Source organism: Pelobates fuscus, chromosome 4, assembly GCF_036172605.1.
Source record: "Pelobates fuscus isolate aPelFus1 chromosome 4, aPelFus1.pri, whole genome shotgun sequence".
NCBI classification, from domain to species: domain Eukaryota; kingdom Metazoa; phylum Chordata; class Amphibia; order Anura; family Pelobatidae; genus Pelobates; species Pelobates fuscus.
This window is the reverse complement of record NC_086320.1, coordinates 285,661,230-285,679,912: the sequence shown is the minus strand read 5'-3', so window position 1 is coordinate 285,679,912 and position 18,683 is coordinate 285,661,230. Positions and strand designations below refer to the sequence as shown.

The 18,683-nt window shown below is 36.4% G+C and overlaps 1 protein-coding gene across 1 annotated transcript in view; it reads right to left on the bottom strand.

Moving 5' to 3' along the window:
- The window catches only part of CPNE4 (copine 4), a 457,901-nt gene that overhangs the window by 194,963 nt on the left and 244,255 nt on the right, over positions 1-18,683 (bottom strand). Inside the window, exons 6-7 of the mRNA XM_063452171.1 lie at positions 17,949-18,032; positions 12,023-12,112 (exon numbers count right to left, since the gene is read on the bottom strand). Coding sequence (XP_063308241.1) covers positions 12,023-12,112; positions 17,949-18,032 — 174 coding nt within the window. The remainder of the gene's footprint in view (positions 1-12,022; positions 12,113-17,948; positions 18,033-18,683) is intronic.

The window sequence follows — 18,683 nt, the reverse complement described above, 5'->3', positions numbered from 1 at the left end:
AAAGTATGCTTTGCACAGCGTATAAGGGTGATGTCACAGCACAATGGGAATCTAACAGGGGAAGAGGTGAAAGTAATCCTCCTCCTCCCACGACCACGCCAGCAAGGACAGGACGCTTTACAGACATCCTTCCTCCCATAGCTGATAAGAAATCGCTGGATTTAGAGTTCATTTTTATATATGTTCTAAATCCAGCGATTTCTTATCAGCTATGGGAGGAAGGATGTCGACACCATAATCCCTTTTAGTGATTGATACGCTGCATTACAACTGAACTTCTGTAAGTGTAACTTAATAAAATCACATTGTTATATATTATATCGGTGCACTATGGTTTGTGTGTCTCTCCTTCTCCAATAAGGTCTTAAAGAAGATTACAGAGACTCCGTCAAGTCCTCAAAGATTGCTATACGCCTATACTGCGCTTTCTTTCTGTGAGTGCAATTTTACTAGCGCATTATATGGTGTTAAAACCAACTACACTATGTTCTTTTATGTTTATTTGTAGATTGTATTTTTTGCATATATACCAAGAAGAATAGAAGGTTCTTACATTTCTACATTTTGGTAATTTAATTTTATATTTTCTTACCACTGGGGAGCACGTGTGTTATATATATATATATATATTCTTTTTTCAGTGTCAGGGAAACCCCTGTTTTTGTCAATCCACTTGATGCTTTGCCAAAAACTAATTAGATAGTGATAAAAGATTGCTCATACTCTAGCAGTACCCTAATAACAACAACACTTTCAAAACTGCTATAAAGACATTAGCAGAGAGAAGGTATTGTAAGACTTCTACATCTTTAAATAATTTAGCAATTTCATGCACGTTTTTTTGAATTTTTTGCAAGTGGCATCATTGGACAAGTTTATAACAAGCTTAGCAAACAATTAAAACATGACTGTTGGCAGAGAATGGCAGAATAATAAATAAAAGCACTGACATTTAGTCAGTAATGGAGTTAGTCATTAAGGATGCAGACCATTTAAATACTCATCATACTGAGGAAGAGAGATATTAAAAGGAAAATTATGCTTTTAAAACGGCAGCAATATAATAACAACAGAGTAACAGCGAAAACTCAGCAAATCCATAAACCGGTAAAAATTTATTTTACTGTTTAAAAGAAGTACAATTATTGTGGGAAATAGGGAAATAACATTGATTCCAAATAATAGACCTTCAAATCACAGAGATATGAATTCAGATTCCGAAAGTAAATAAAAATAATAATTTGTGATTATTATAGTGCTTTTCTCCCTGTAAGACTCAAAGCACTTTACAAATATAAAAAACAGACATAGAAAGAGTTTTAGATAGTCAGATGAGCTCACTGAATGCTTGATGAAAAGTGGGGTCTTTAGCTTTGTTTTGTTTTTTTTAAAGTCTGTAAGCACGGTGACTCTCTGATTGAACAAGGTAAAGAGTTCCAGAATTCGGGGGCAGCGTGGCTGAATGCCCTAGAAACTGAGTCTGTCCTTATCCTGAGCACCGACAGGAGGGATTCTTTGGGTTACCGAAGTGAGCGGGATGAAATATAGGGTGATTACTTTATTTCACCTTAGGCAGTTTAGAAGAGGAAATGGAATTCAACATTTTAATAGAAAACAGAGTTAAAATGGGTACAGATACAGAGTAAAAAAAAATATTTAAATAAAATCCGCCAGTGTTTACAGATTTTTCAGTGAAAGATTACAAACTTCTTCACTGAAACGTTTATATCCTGCAGAGGTGTTGCTACTGGACCCTTGCTGGAGGTAAAGGGGGCAGCAGAAATGAGTGATCTTTTCATTTTAAATTTGGCACCTGCTTCGCAAAACAGCCACCACATGTGAAAAGAAAACACTCAGCTGCTAAGGTTGCTTGAGTTTGTTATTATATTACTTATTTGTTGTGAAACATAGAAACCCTATTATTAAAATTAAGATGTAAGGAACGTTCCAAACCCCATAATCTCTATATCTTATTCTAGTGGTTACGGTGCAAGCAGGGGAACAAGGAATTAAAAACTACTGGGCGTCAGTGCAAAAATTAACAATAGTGAGCAGTGATGCACAAAATTGGAGTTGGAGCACACAAAAGATCAATAAAAATCCACTGCACCGTTTTGTGAATGGTCCGCCCTGCTCCTTTTTTTAGCGTGGCAGCTGTTTTTTGCAGAAGTAAATCAATGAATACTAATAATAATATTAGTAAACTGCATGGTAAATTAAATAAAAGGTTTTTTTTTTACACCAATCTGCTATCCTTATTGCAGGGAAGGGGGAATAATCCTGAATGGTCCAGCAGTGATTTATACCACAGCTTGCTGTGGAGAGCCAGACGCTTCTGTTAGCGCTACAGGATTTGCGTCCGCTGATCGCTCTCAGGCTAAGCCCTGCTCTCCAGGAAGTAGTAGTGGCCAGGAGCTATGCCTGGAAGACCCCTGGTAATAAGGCAAATGATTTGGCTACTTACAATGCAGGTGAACCAGGACAGCGAACTGTAATGGTTATGGTGTTGTACTGTTCATCTAACCCCTTCACTACCGAGTCCTTTTTGCTTAAAAAAATGATTAGCATAATATGTATTTAAAGCAATGGATGTATAGCTAGCGTACAAACATATCATAACAATTTGTTGTACACATTGCTTTGCAAACTAATGTAAAATTTAATATATGGTAAATTTACACCAGTTTTATTTGCCACAAAAAAAAGGGCAATTTAAAGCGTTAGACAGTAAACAGTGTTATTTTACAATCTTTCATACAGAGTCTGAAATGTTGGTATACAATCAAAATTGCATTCTCACATACAGTAGATATGTCAAAATAGAAGAATACAATAACCTTGTTTATAGTTATTTGTAAGCTTACTAAAAATGGCAACATATTGTAAAAATAATTTCTGCATTTCAGTATAATGCCATTAATACAGTAAATACAGTCAAATAATAAATTTCTAAAAATACACAAGTATTTAAACCTGCTATAGCAATCTCCAAAATGATAATGTAATGCTAACAGTGAAATGGTAGCGTCCATTCACTCCTCCCTCCTCCCTGACTGTAGGAATAATTTGACTAATTGAAACTCCCTGTGCTCTTTGAAAGTAGGGAGTGAGCTTCCATTTTTTTTAGCAAATATACAGACATTGTATCAATGACTAGCGGCCTTTAGAATTACTGAACATTCCTCTACAGGCCAGTAATTAGAACTAAAGTATTAATTAAATCAAGTGAGTCTTAATGACCTAGATTTCATGTTGCAAAATGCATGGAAATTAAACATTTATTCTTGATTTAGATAGAGAAGTAGCTTAAAGTTAGCTATTAACAAGTGGAGTTTCTTTAAGAAAAGCAAATCAGATCATCTGAATTTGTGGCAGTGAATATATTGAAATTGTCCAGTTTCATACATTTAAAAGATGAATTATTGTGTGTAGCTGGTGAAGATACATTTGTATATTATTAATATTTTTAGAAGTAGTACATTTAAACATTGCAAAACTAGTATGAAAACAAATAAAAATCACAAGGAATAATATAATAATACCTTGTCGGAAGAAGGAATATAAAATTGAATGCTAAGTAGCTAATTTAGAATCACAATATGACATTTGTGAATACCACCTGAATTTGCAATAGCCGACTCACCACTGTATATCATTAACCAATAGTGCAAATATTGATTCTAGAGCAGCAAATCGTATGAGGTGAGCAGCCGATGTCTGTAATCAGTGAGTAATGCCATGCCAGTGAGCAACTGTTTGTAATCAGTAAGTAATGCCAAGGAATCAATTAGTGATGTCACAGCATTAATCTGTGACATCACAGAATCAGTCAGCTAAGACACAATAATCTAGTTATATCATTATACATAGCACCAAGTAAGACTTGAACTATTAGACCTGTTTGGAAATACACTGAGACAGTTTGGCTCTGCGAATATGCCAATCATAATTCTTTGATGGATTTTAGAACTGTCAGGAGCATATAGAAAACCTCTGTTTTAATTATTTTTCCTGTTTTGCTTCTTAAAAAAACAACATTTTTTAAACAATTTCAGCAGTATTTGTTATTTTTTTAAAATGTTTTATTAATTTATGACAATTTTATAATTAATGGTTTAGTTAGACATTCAAAGTTTTGTGAGACTTTGACATGTAAGCATGATATACAGGGTGGGCAAAAGTTCAGAGGAGGATTTGACAATTCAATAACTTATTTGTTAGCAGTTCATTTTTTTGTTGTTGCAGGTACATATTGTCCCTGAGTCTTCAGAGATTTAACATGGGTAATTTCACAAAGGAACAAGTAAAAATAGTGCAAGTTTATTTTCAAAACAGAGACAACTGTTCAACAATCGGATAATTTTCAGAAATTCCCAGATTAGTTGACTGCCACATTCGCCCAACCTTTGAGAAATCTGAAGGAGCTTGTGTACGTGAACAAGCCATGTACACTTGAGCAGTTTAAAGAGAATATCCGTGCAGAAATGTAAACATTAGAACCTCAAACATTAACTAATGTTATAAACAATGCAATTGGAAGAGACCAACTTTACGAGGCGGCAAATTAAGCTCATTTAAAAGATATCATCTTCCGTACCTAGTCAAACAAATCTCTATATACTGAGCATTCATTGTATGTAATAGAAATTGGTTTGTTAATACAAATGGTATTGACTCCCCAAATCCTACTCTGAATTTTGGCACACCCTGTACTAATTTTTACACTGCTTTTATTTTTATTATATATATATATATATATATATATATATATATATAGAGCACAACATCCCTTCCTAACACCTATTTTAGGAAGAAGAGAGAAGTATAGTATACTATCTTTTATTTCTTTTTTTTACTGTCATGAGTAAACTTTGCAGAAAAGATATACACATCAGATTCTGTAATCCAAACTGTATGGGCATTTCAACTATGTTTCTTATACATATCTAAATATCTCATAAGCACTTGGCATTTTATACTAACAGAAGGAATTATTAAAGTAAATTTTACATTTAAAGTAAAAAAAGCCAATTGGAAGTATAGGTGACTTACAGAATGTTTCCACTTACGGTAAGTTATTTTGGCTTTATATCTATAGTTATTAGATACGAAATTTATGAAAATCATTTCATACCTGAGGAATTGCTTGAAGACCAACCAGTTTAATCAGAAAATTAAACTTTAATCTACGCTAGCCTGCACAGAAGTGAGTGAGTGTTGCAGGGTGAGGGAGGGTGACAGTGTGTGAGGGTTGATGACTATGTGGGTGAGGATGACTGTGTGTGAGGGCTTGACAGTTTGTGTGGGGGTCTGACATTGTGGGTGTAAGGCGGCTGACAGTGTGACATACAAAAAAATCTTGTAGAACACACCTTGCTTCATAAATGGAGCTCACTGTAACAGGATTTTCTGAAGATGTGCAAATACAGACTTCCATGGCTAGCTCTAGTGGCAGTGGTTAAGATAACATAAGTTCCTAAGATATTTTTTATATTTTGCAATGTACCCATGACAATATGCACCATGGTATATTACCTGATACATAAAAGTCTGTCAGTTAATTTAAACACTATGATTTGCATATAAATAAGAAATATTAACATTTCTAATGTCTGACTTTTATTACGGTATAGTTCTCTTATTTATTATAACATCAGCTTTTGGGAACATGTGTCAAATTTACGATGGAGCAAATGCGATGTTGGGTCAGCTGTTTTTTATGTAAGAATAACAAATAAGAAAAGAGCAATTTAAGTGTTATATTTACCACCATGCACACAAGGAAGAAACATATAACAATTACATCCAAGCACATGCAGTCATTCTAGCAAACAAAAAGCAGCATGAATAAAATGGAACCATATATCAAGGAGAAATTGTAACTGACAACAGAAATAAATGATTGTATCTTGGATGCATAAATATGTCATTCCCAATGGTGGTCTCATATAGATAAAGATATGTGTTTTGTTTAGCATAGTGTGCACAATCTCAAAGGTATTTTCAAGCCCTGTGAATGTGGGAATTATTTATTGTGATCTGTTTAATGAACGTCTGTATTGTATACTTGTTTCCTAGCAACCGTACATCATGACGTCATATGCAGCGTGCGTGACGTCCGATGTTATGACGTCGCGCCCATACTTGTCAGCGTGTGCATCTGTGAGTGTCAGTGTGTATCTGTGAGTGTCAGTATGTGTCTGTGTGTGTCTGTGTGTATCTGTGAGTATGTATGTGTATTTGTGAGTATGTGTGTGCATCTGTGAGTATGTGTGTGCATCTGTGAGTATGTGTGTGCATCTGTGAGTCTCATTGTGTATCTGTGTGTATGTGTAGGTATCTGTGAGTGTTAGTGTGTATCTGTGAGTATGTACGTGTGGGTATCTGTGTGTACCACAGACAACGTAGTCCACTGCACTCAGGTTCCGCTTTTCACTCCAGCCCACAGCCTCAGAGGTGCTCTGCATTAGACAGACACTGCTAATCCATCCAACAATACAAGGTAATAGAATGTACAGGCAACACTCCAGGTCCTGAAGGTGTATTTATTGGAGGGTAGACCACCACATAAAAGTGCAAAAGTACATCTTTTCAGCCCTTGAGGGACTTAAACATGATTAGGGCCCCCAAGGGTCGAAATGTTGCACGTTTGCACTTTTTAGGTGTTCTACCCTCCAATAAATACACCTTCTATACCTGGAGTTTTGCCTGTATATTATATTACCTTGTATCTGTGTGTGTGTATGTGAAGGTATGTGTGTCATTTTGTGTATGTGTAGGGATGTGTGTGTGTGTGTTTGTGTGTGAGTGTGTGTGCATGTGCGCCAGTGTGCATGTGTAGGTATGTGTGTATCTATGTGCCAATGTGTTTATGTGCAGGTATGTGTGTGTATTTGTGTGCCAGAGTGTGCAAATGTGTATCTATGTGTATCTGTGTGTGTGCAAATGTGTGTAGGTATGTGTATCTGTGTGTGTGCCAGTGTGTCTAGGTTTGTGTGTGTGTATCTGTGTGTGTGCCTGTGTAGGTATAGGTATGTATCTGTGGGTGTGCCAGTGTATGTGTCTGAAGGTATGTTTGTATCTGTGTGTATGTGTCAGTGTGTTATTCCACATCACTGTGTGTGGCCGCATATGTGTACAGCCTCCTATCCCCTATTCCTCCACTGCAGCTCTTTTCACCCCCCTCTAGCCCACTTCAGTGCCCCTCCCGAGATTTGGTTCTGGATCCGTCCCTGGGGCAGAGCCTGTATGAGACTCCCATCAGCCACAGACAGCTGGGCCCCAGGGAACCTCAGACAGCTGGGCCCCAAAAGGTATGGAAGCTACATGATGGCTAAATATGTAAATTATGACTTGAGTCTATTTTTTATCAGTGTGTGTAACTGGGTGTGTCAGTGTGTATATGTACCTACATCAGAATGTGTGTCAGCATGCATCTGTGTCAGGATGTGTGTGTGTGCGGCATTGTATCTGTACAAATATACCCCGGCCTTTAAACACCAACACTATACACAAACACACTGATCAGCCACAACGTTAAAACCACTGGCAGGTGAAGTGAATAAGCAAGTGAACAGTCAGTTCTTGAATTTCGAAAATATCTGAGTGACTTTGACAAGGGACAAATACTTATAGCTTGATGACAGGGTCAGAGAATCTCCAAAATGGCAAGTCTTGTGTGGCCTTATACGGTCACCTAAATCGCCAAAAATAAATAAAGAACTGCCTCTGCTGCATATCTATGGCAAAATGCCACACCTGTTAAAGTGCCGCCTGGAGCCATGGCCCCAGTCAGTCCCATGGACGGACCGGCCTTGCCTTAGTGGCAGTTGCATGACAGTTGAGGATCTATCTTTTGTCTACACTTGCGGTAGGAGGGGAGAGGGGACAAAAAAAAATGCTTGCACCATGGCCCCTCATAATTAGTTCTTAGTGCATGGACTTCAACAACACAACATTATTTGCAATAAATGAAATTTTTCCTATTATTTGTAAACCAAAGAATATTCAAATAATGGTCTGCAATATACTCTATATAAATTTCAAATGGAAACATGGGGGGTACTTTCACTGGAACTGAAATTCTTCAATTTATAATACATTTATAATAACTTCAAGTTACACTATAAGCACCAATACAACTTTAGTTGTAAATGGTGTCATTTTGGTGTATATATCATGCCCCATGCAGTCTCATTACTCAATTATCTGCCATTTAGAAGTTAAATCATGTTGTCTATTTCCCTCGTGAAATCCATCCCTCCCAGTTCCTGTCCTAGTGATCCTTTGGGTTTCGTGTATCATAATTCTAATATGTCTTCTACTCATACCAGGGGGTTCCATTGACATCTTCTCCTTATTGTTTCATGATTATGTTAATGTTATTTCATTTCTGATTTGACTACTTGCCATTTTTGTATTTGAAAAAACAAAATAAAGGATAAAAAAAAAAAAAAAGTTTTGTTTTTTAATGCTGCCCTGGGCACACCTCCCCAGCATGTGACCTACATGGTCTGCCTACACATTTCCTGTAAAAAAAAGTCCAAGCGTTTAAACTTCCTTTATTGCACAGTGTATTTAATTCATATTGTCTTATATGTTGGTATGTTAATAGCCTACTAGAGCCTGAAGGAACTCCTGTATGTGAATAACCTTGTAAGGACCTCATGATGGTCTATGTCGTCATGAAGTGCAGGGCTTTAATGCACAGTGATGGCATAATCGGTAATAAAATCGGATAATAGGTATGATTAGTGGTTGAACTATGGGTTTCTATTAGGGGCTGGATTATGGGTTGGATTAAAGGTTGGATTAGTGTAAAAGGTATACATGTGGGGTATCACTGTATTTGTGAACAGAATACAATTATATGGTGTTTGCAGTGGTGGGATATGCATGGTCTGTGAATTTCCTCCAAAGTAAACATATGTGGAAAGAAAACACAAATAAATAATTAAATTGACCTAGGTTTGTGATAAAATGGGTAAATCAAAAGTGTTAAAATGCTCTTAATAACAGCCTGCAGGATGTACTTTCTACAAATATTTACTTTTGTGTAGCGGTTTTGTATTATGCGAGTACTATTAAAGTTGCAATCACAGCATGCCATTTTTGCAAAGTTTTAGCTATAAAACTGTAATTCACTCCTTGTAGTATTTGTTATAAAAATAATTGAACGCCTAGACATATTGGGCATTTTAACTGTAAGCTCGTTTGAGCAGGGTCCTCATCTACCTATTGCGCCTGTATCTTTTGTAATTGTCTCATTTATTGTTACATTTCCCCGTTTCATAATGTTGTAAAGCTGGCACTATATAAACACCAATAATAATAATATTAATAATAATAATAAAAATCAGGACTAATTATTTAATCTATTTTGAGTTAGTTTTCTTTACTTGAAGTGTAGAAATTATTGGAATGCGGTTGTTATCATCTCCGAGGCAACTCCACTTTTGGCTCCCATGTGGGTTAGCATGGAGGTCATCTCCCGAGATCCGCTCCGGCACTCCTCTGATGCGGACATTTTTCCTGCTGTGCCTTGAATCCAGCACTGTCACAGCTTTAGATAGTTTTTGGACCTGTTGTGTCAAGCCTTGAATCTCTCGCTGGGTGGTCTGCAGCTGTGTTTCCCTCTCTCAGTCCTTGGATTCTACTGCTGTGAGTCTTTTACCCAGGGTGCCTATTTCTACTTGTGTCGACTTGTGTCCTTCCTTATTTGCCTCATTTCAGTCAGGAGACATTTAATGGTTTTTTTTGTTGCGAGTCTGACTCACTGTTAGTGCCACTCGCTGGATTGTTTCTCATGGGCCGCTCCACATCTTGCGGTGCTTCTGAGGCCTCGTCTTCACTCCCGCCGGGCCGGCCTGTCAAAGGAGGGCCTGATATCTAGCGTTTTGCGGTTCTCCGGTGCGTGGATTTTTTAGTTTTTCTTCCCCATTAGGTCAGCTGTTGGGGGGTGGGTGTCTCTGTGTATGAGGAAGCCGTTTAGTTGAGTTAATCTCCCGTTGTTAAGGTCTCTTTATCGGAGCTCCTCACAAGCACATCTTGCTTGCCGCTCCTTCAGCTCCGCCCCCCCGAAATTCCAATTTTTAAAAAAATTATTTGTTCTTATTTGATATAGCATTATGTATACATATATTTTATCAAAAGAAAGCCCTATTTTTACATATATAATATGTATGGCCACTTAAACAGAAAAAGGGGAATTGTGGTAGGATTCATTCTTGACAAAAAGGCCAAAAAGGCCTTGGTCACAAACGCGTTGCATTTCAAAAAAATTTAGGTACTTAAGGGATTAAAGTTCAATTAACAGAGCAGGAGATAAAAACGTCTAAGGTAAATACACTGTTAAGTCACATGTGATTGAAAATGAAACCATATTGTTCATGCAGGCCATCTAAGTCACAGCCAGGGGAGGTGGGGCTACAGCTGCATAAATAAAATCAAAAGTGGTTTAACTCATAAATGGCAGAGAATGGAGCAGTGAAACTGCTAACTGCTAAGTTGCTTTGCTTATACTGTCCCTTTAAAAAATAGTATATTTTTGAAAAAAATAACATTATGAAGACTGCAGAACGAGGGCATAGCACAACCGAGTTGTGCATTTGGAAAACACCTCTGTTGATATTATAAGATTATTCTTCTAAGCACTGTACTAGATGCTACAGGAGATACAAAACACATTGACTGCTTTTGCACAACTGAGTACTCAATTAGGCCACTGGATAATGAGCAGCTGGGGACAAATCTGTAGCAGTACAAAAGAATGACTTCTATGAAACGTATTGAAGCTAACAATGATCAGAAAAGGTATGGATTGAAAAAAAGGTAATCATATATAAACCTTTCTGTGCTGCTTTAGTGGCTTGAAAAGATTATGTTTAACTTTATACATATATCTATCTAAAGCCCATAATAGGCACAGCTGCACTTTATAGAAAAGATTGCTCTACTGAGTCTTCGGAAAAGATCCAGCAAGTATTGGAGCTCTGCACCGTATTTTTAAATACCACGTCTCTATATTTGGGTTTTGACATTTTGAGAAATCTCTTCTATTGTATGACGTTTCAATTCAAAATATAATTACGTAATTTGTTCCCCTTTCAGGACATTATATTTTTTCCAGAAATTTCACTTTAATTTTAAAGAGAAATATATTTCACAAAAAAATGAAAAAATGCATATGATACCCTAGGTCATTTGCTAATAATGTCCTTGATTTAATATTGTTAGATAAGCTTTTCAAATGATTTAATCTTTTTGACAAAACATTTAAAACCTCTTATTATGAAAAATATGATACTTTTGTAATATTTTATTAATTTTTGATATATTGATATTTTATATTTTAGTATTTTGAAAAACATAATTACAAAAAATTATCTAAAATGATTAAATCTTTAAAATAGCTTCAAAGACAGTAATATCGTCGTCATCAGTGAGCAAGTATTGCAAAATAAAGTAAGTCAAGGCATCAATCAATGTAGACAGTGAAGACTATTCAACCGTAAATGCAAAAGACAAAGCTCTAGGCATTTACTTTGGTGAGATTTTACCTTTGTACAACGGATCGCAGAACTGAATCTGAATTCATTTTGTGGACTCTACTTATTTGTTTTTTCCTATTTTAAATGTATTTATTTTTTAACATTTCACAGTATCTTTGGGCTGAACAACATGAAAACATCTATATATTTTCTAGGTTGGCATGTATGTGTTCCCTTCAAAGTGTCATATAGTGACTGCTTACGGTTCAGGAACAATTGAGTGGTTCTAGATCATTACACACACAATTGATCTTTTTTAGTATATTAAACTATACATGCATTTTTTAAATATATATTTTTAGAACCTGGATCGTAACAACTTGTATATGGTATTATTCAAGCATATTCATGTACATATCCCATATTTATATACATCCCATTTTATGGAAGAAATACTATCTGCGTGATGATCGAATTAATTTCAGGTATTGCTTTAGTTGACAATTATATTGTTGCAGTTTGACTTTTCGTACCTTTAGTTTACGCTCATGATCTCCACTGCAGAGGGAATTCAACGAGACTTTGAATGTTTTCCATGCTGGGTTCAAATTGTTCATGACAACCTATAATATAAGTAGATGGTTGGAAATGACATAGTTGAAAATTAGATTGGAAATGTCTGATGTACTATTCTCCAACACATTCTCCAACACACACGCATTATTGTTTTTTTTAACAAATGCATATATATCTGTATCTGTAAATGTTTTTTCTTATTTTTTGCGAGAAGTAATAGAGTGTGTATGTACTATACGTTAGACACTAATATAATGATAAACTCAAATGACATAGCAGCGTTATTAGAGTAAATAGAAAGAGTAGAATAGTACCATAATAAATCACACGGGAAATCCATTGTGAGCATTTACACAATAACAGTGAGATTCAGAGCAAATAATATAGTGAAGAAAAAAAAACGACATTACAGGTAAATACACCTCCGGACCAAGTAGGTAGTAAAGTGTATTCCAACCTCCACTCTCCTCTCTTTTTTTGTTTTTGTTTTAGTAAAACCAAAAGAGAATTAAATCCACTAAAATATATGGTTGAAAACATTTACAAAACAATTAACACAATAAACCAGTAAATATAAAGATGATAAGAATTACATATAGGCAATATGGAGTCACCGAATAGACACAGATAAATAGTCAACAGTAACAGAGGCTAGTAGGTCAATAGAAATAGGTGAGAATGGAAATAGAAGAAGAAAAAAAAAAACTTAAGTTAAAAAGGGAACGGAGGTTAACTACCATACATACAAAACCATGCAAACGTACTATATGTGTAATTATGGCATTACTTGTCTCAATAAAGGTTCAATGATATACATGACATTGATTATCTGCCACACTATTTTTTTTCACCTTTCAGGGGTTTGCACTCTTGCTAGACCAAAAAAAATGTGTGCAAGAGAACAAGCTATAGAAATAAAATCACAAGTTTTCCCAGTGTCTTCAGAGTAATTTTAAGGCTATCTACCATGCGCGCTACCCTACCATAAGCACATTTCATTAACACAGGTGGATAGGTCAGCTAGATGAATACACAGATTGATTGACCTGCACATCTGTGATCGGAAAAGCAGATTCATCAGAGTTGTTCTAGATGTGATAAGACTGAATACCTTGAATGTATAATAGGATCTAAAATTGAATGTCCTCAATTCTTTTTTCAGTGTAACGAACAGATGTTCCATGCTTCAATGAATTCCCTTGAAATGTGCTACCACGTGGTATACCCTTCACATATACATCATTTACATATTGATGGAAAAATCGCAACCTCTGTGTAGCCGACCCGTTAAACAGTATAGGAAACACCATTTATATTTCTATCCATTCTTGGTTAATGGTCAATTCCTGTTTTAGTGATTAAGGCTGTGTAAGTAATCAAATGTGAGGGTTAAGAAGTTGACGCTGAATAACATTAAGAACAATTTAACGGTCAAATATTTTAAGATCCCATGATTTATCATCAGAAGTGAAAAAAAAATTGCCAGACATGGCCCATGTCTTTATTCTATTAAATTAAATACTTATCATCCAAGTTAAATTTCCGATGTCTTTACTAATATAAATGTGAGCAGTTGATATGTATCACAACGTGATAACATGAAATTGTGAAAATGAGATATCACTAGGAGTGATTTCATTTTTGGGACTATAAGGAGGTTTTTACCGGACCAGAAGAATTTGTGCCAGGTAATGTCTATTTTGGCCTTGATTTAAGGGGATATCCTTTGGACTAATCGGGAAGAAGGCTCTTGATTGCTGGACTGGGCCTGGGAATTTTCTGGTACATGGCCTCTCTATTGGCTTCAAGTTTAAGAACAGAGATGTGGTGACTGGGCAAATAAAGTTGTTACATAAACGGGCAGTGGTGTGGGCTCTTCTATTTGATCTGGGCAGCAGGACTGGTTTTAGAGCTATGCAAAGTCCTTCCTGCCCACGTCAATGTTTATTTGGTTGCTTTACTTGTGCATATTTTCATTTTCTTGTTGTCACAGCTGCAGAATGTGCCTTGCCAGCGCAGGATTTATCAGATAAGCCACACCAGGAGTGGGTACCGGGGAAATATATATGGCCCAGAAGGAGTAAAGTTGACATAAGCTTATGGCTGTTTAATGGGGAACTGACTGCTTCCTATGGAGCAACAGCTGTGACCTAGGCCCTTTGCCAAAATATCTGTGTTTTTGTAGCATTATTTAGGTTAGGAGATGTATGAGTGGGGAGTTATTCTCATTCCTAGCAGTCATGTCCCTCTAGTTCAATAAGCACCATGCAATTTGCAAGTGACTATTAAACAGTGAAGATTCTGCTAGACAATTATGAGATAGATGGACAAATTGCACTAGTGACTGAACCAACTGACTGGATAGGTAACATGGATATCTTCAAAAACTTACGGACCAGCACAGATGCCAGTTATTGAACCAGGAACTGATATGGTAACACTGTACCATGTCAGCAATCAATACAGGCTTAGCCATTTACTCTTGATGCACACAATACATTTTTGCTGTGTAAATTGGACAATGTCGGCAAAATTAAAATTTTCTGCACCCCCTAAAACACAAAAGAAAGTAACAAATTGCTCGATGAGATCCCTGTAGCACCTCAGGTACATCAATGCCAGTAAGTAAGGCTCAGTAGCCAAACCCACATTTGTGATTGGCTACTGCGATACACATGGAGAATCAAAATGCATGATAGCAAGCTTCTGTCATTTTTATATTGGTGCAGTAAAATAAAACTGAGACTTGAAGAAACAATCATTTCAGATGGGCACACACTATCATAAAAGGGTTTCAACACTGATCCAGCGAACCAATATAATGCCTATTCAACACTTTCAGAGTTATTTGCTAAAGTGAGACTTGTTAGGAATTCAATTTAATTTTCAAATTTATGGTCAATGCAGCTGAACTAGAAGCAAATCTGACTTGGAGAATTTTTCCGGTCCAGCTTTTAAATTCGAAATCCACTTTGGATTCGCTTGACATTTCTGACAATTCTCGCTTTAGTGAATAAGTCTTTTTCTTGAATTCGTTACTTACTTGGCCAAACTCCTGCTATACCTGTTGGAGGTACACATGCCTTTTAGAAGGATGCAGGACAAGGATGTTGGTGCTCGGTTCCTAAGCTTGATGGAGTAACACAAGATGTTAAAGAAACACTCCAAACCCCTAAAGAACTTCAGCTTGTTTAGGTAATTTAGGGGTAAACTGAGTTTACCTGTTTTGACACTTTATAAAAGTATTGATTTAAAGAGAAAATGGAACATATATAATAAACTGTCTGGGTTGCACTCAGCCAGAAGGGTGCTCTACCCGAATATAAAGCATGTATGAAGGCTTTTCCTAGATACGTTTTACCAAGTGCATTCTATTGGCCAGGAGACCATCAGTACTGTGTGGTGCTGTAGATAGGGTACCCTCTTACCATTGCATCAAATTTAAGTTAGCACATTTTTAAGGGGGAATGAGGGGGGGTTCAAAATGCCATGTATACATTCTAGAGTGTTCCTTTAAACACTTAATCAATGTACTGCTGCACTACTATTAAATCCTCCACATTCAAGCAAATCTACACTTAGATGTTGCCTTCCGTAAGTGGGAAAACATTTTTACTTGCTAGAGTGCCAATCTCTACTGACCAATGCTTCATGCAAAATGTAATCTAAAGTAATAAAGTAATGTGTATGTTGCCAGCTGGAGAAAATGACAGTAAACAACTAACATCTATTTTCAAGAAGTCCCTTCTGTGTGCATCCAAATGATTTCAGAGCATGTTGCTCACATGACAGAAGTTTTCCATTAATTCGGTCTATAGACCTGGCTTAAAGAGGTACATCATGGATAAACTCTGAAGACTAACAGCCACTGGCAACACATCTGATGGTGAAGAGGCACAGTGCACAGTTTGCAGTATTCAACACTAACCACAATAATCATCCTGACTATTTGAATATCACGGACCATTGTTCATTACATGCCAGACACAGAAACTGATGTAAGTTTGCAAGCATTTAAGAATCTTCTTCTGTTGTTAGGCAGACTTAAAGGAAGCAATATCATTGCTGGACATTCATTGAAGAAATAAGGATGACTGCTGATCCAGTTACACCATTTCCCAAACCAATCCACAACCACACAAGCCAATTCCTGTTGACCTATCAATTGATGACACAATACATTGTAAAAGGGGATAGGGCAAGAGTAAAAACCCTCATTTAAAAAAATTGAAGTTTGCCACTTTAACCATTTAACAATCTGACAGCTAGAGAGGCATCTACCTGCTGGACAGTTAAACCATGTAATTACAAAAGTCCAGAGAGCCTGCAAGCGCCGCTTGCTCATCTAGCTGGTGAGAACTAATGCCAAATTGTAATTAAATAAATGAGGGAAACAGACCAACTTTACAACAAACAGATCAACAATATACAAGAAGGGTAGGATGGAAAAAAAAACTGCTCTTTTTTTTCTCCACTGAGCTGAAAAATAAGAACTTAGTCAAAAACTCCTTAACTTATTTCTCAAGGTTGAAGCACTGCTGGCCTGCTGGCACAAGTGCTGCCATGACAGGACCCTTCTTTCTATAGGGCAGAAGGTCACTTGACTGTTCACCTCTTTACACCATTTCAAACTAAACCACAACCAACTAAGCCATTTTCGCTTTGTCCCATTTTAAATGACATAACATAGTGTTAAAGCAGGTAACAGCCACAGCTTTTATTTTAAAAAAACACAACTTTGCTATTTTAATAACTTAATAATTTGTTAGCTGGTGGGGAGCTGGTGGCATTTATTGCGAAGCAGGCTTCAGAATGGAGAGAACTGTTGCCACCACAACACAAACATGTATTTATACATGTTCAGTGTTCCAAGTTAAAAAAGTGTAATCCAATTATGTTCAACTTGATTATAGGGCATGAAGGCCAAGGAATACCATCTAAACAGTTGCACAGAACCAGCTCATACCTAATGGCATAGATCAAATCCACCATTCAGGGACTTCCCAAATTGTACCCCCATTCTGACTGAAAAGGACAATGAGACAAATCAACTGAGGGCAGCACACTCTGGACACACCTGAGTGTGTCCATCAAACTCCTCCAACATACCCTGGCAAAATCTGCAAAGAAGCCAAGATTATGATTAGCCTGCCTCTTGGCCCAAATAATAATCAAATGCCCCAAAACCATACCCCACAAGGCACCGGACCTAGAAAATACAGATCATAAAAAATGAGTGGCACTTGGTAGGTTTCCAGTGAGCTAGGTGAAGCAAGGTATCCTCTAAAATAACAAAGCATTAATCTCACTTGCCGTATTAATTCTAAAAGAATGGTCCCCAAACCGCTATTTATGACATTATGCACAAACACTGAAATGACAATTGACTTGCAAAACATTTTCCAGTTCCGTTGTGTTAGTCTTTTTAAGTGAGTTGGCACTCCAGCTCAATTCTCTGTCTAATGAATAAACTTTAGTATTTAGTTCTTACCCTATATTTTATAAGATACATACAGATTTTATGACAATACCATTATACCAAGCATGCTGGTATGCTATCATGCTGGCACAACATAACAAGATGAAGATTAAGATGATGATGCGTTAGACAAAAATAGATCTTTTGTAATAGAATCACCAGGGGTTACATAAAAAGCTTCTGTTGCACATCATGTAGTAGAAGAAAGCACTCTATCTTAATGGCGCACTCATACATTGCCCCATCTATTGCTGCACCTGTATAACTGCAGTACTTGTGGTCCACTGTTATCTAAACTGTTAATGTAATGAGATCATTATATAAATACATACAACACAGAAATAAACCTGAAAAAAACACCCGTTGCAGTTTTGATTAATTATGTAGAAAAAGTAAGCTCTTACCTCTGTTCTGTGAACAAGCTGCTGTGTGCCGTCATCATTCATTCTGAAGGTTTCCAAGAATGGGTCAGATTTGCTGAAAAAATCCTGAAATGCAAAGTGATTCAATTAAGTGCTGTGACAGATCTCATATCACCTAGTTCCATCTTCTCACCCCACTTCTGCCATTGCTGATGAATATAGCAGATTCAGATTTTTTGTTGTGTGAGCATTTTTTTTTTTTTTTTAATGCCTTGAAATAGGTTCAGTTTAATCTTATTCTTTTTTTTGTAGGTTTCAGATCTGTTTTAACAATTCAGCTTTGGAAGAACAACAACAAAAAAAAACTTTGTCAAATATTTTTTATTAATGTTTTAAAATAATATAATATCTCATACAAAATTGTCATATATATATATATATATACATATATATATATATATATATATATATATATATACAGTATATATATATATATATATATATATATATATATATATATATACAAAATGACTTACGAACCATTGTCAAAACTAAACAAGCAATCAAATCGAATAATGTAGCCCATGGATCAGCACAGCTAAGAGGAATAGGCCTTGACAGAGCCAGGAGGTAGGCATAGCAACCACAGGAAGTTAGTGACAGCTAGCATGCTGGGTAGGGCGGAGCCATAAGGGGAGTATTTACACCAGCCATTATATGAAGTGGCCATTTTAACTGAACCTAAGCTTACCTGTCAGTTGTCCCTCCCACCCTCCC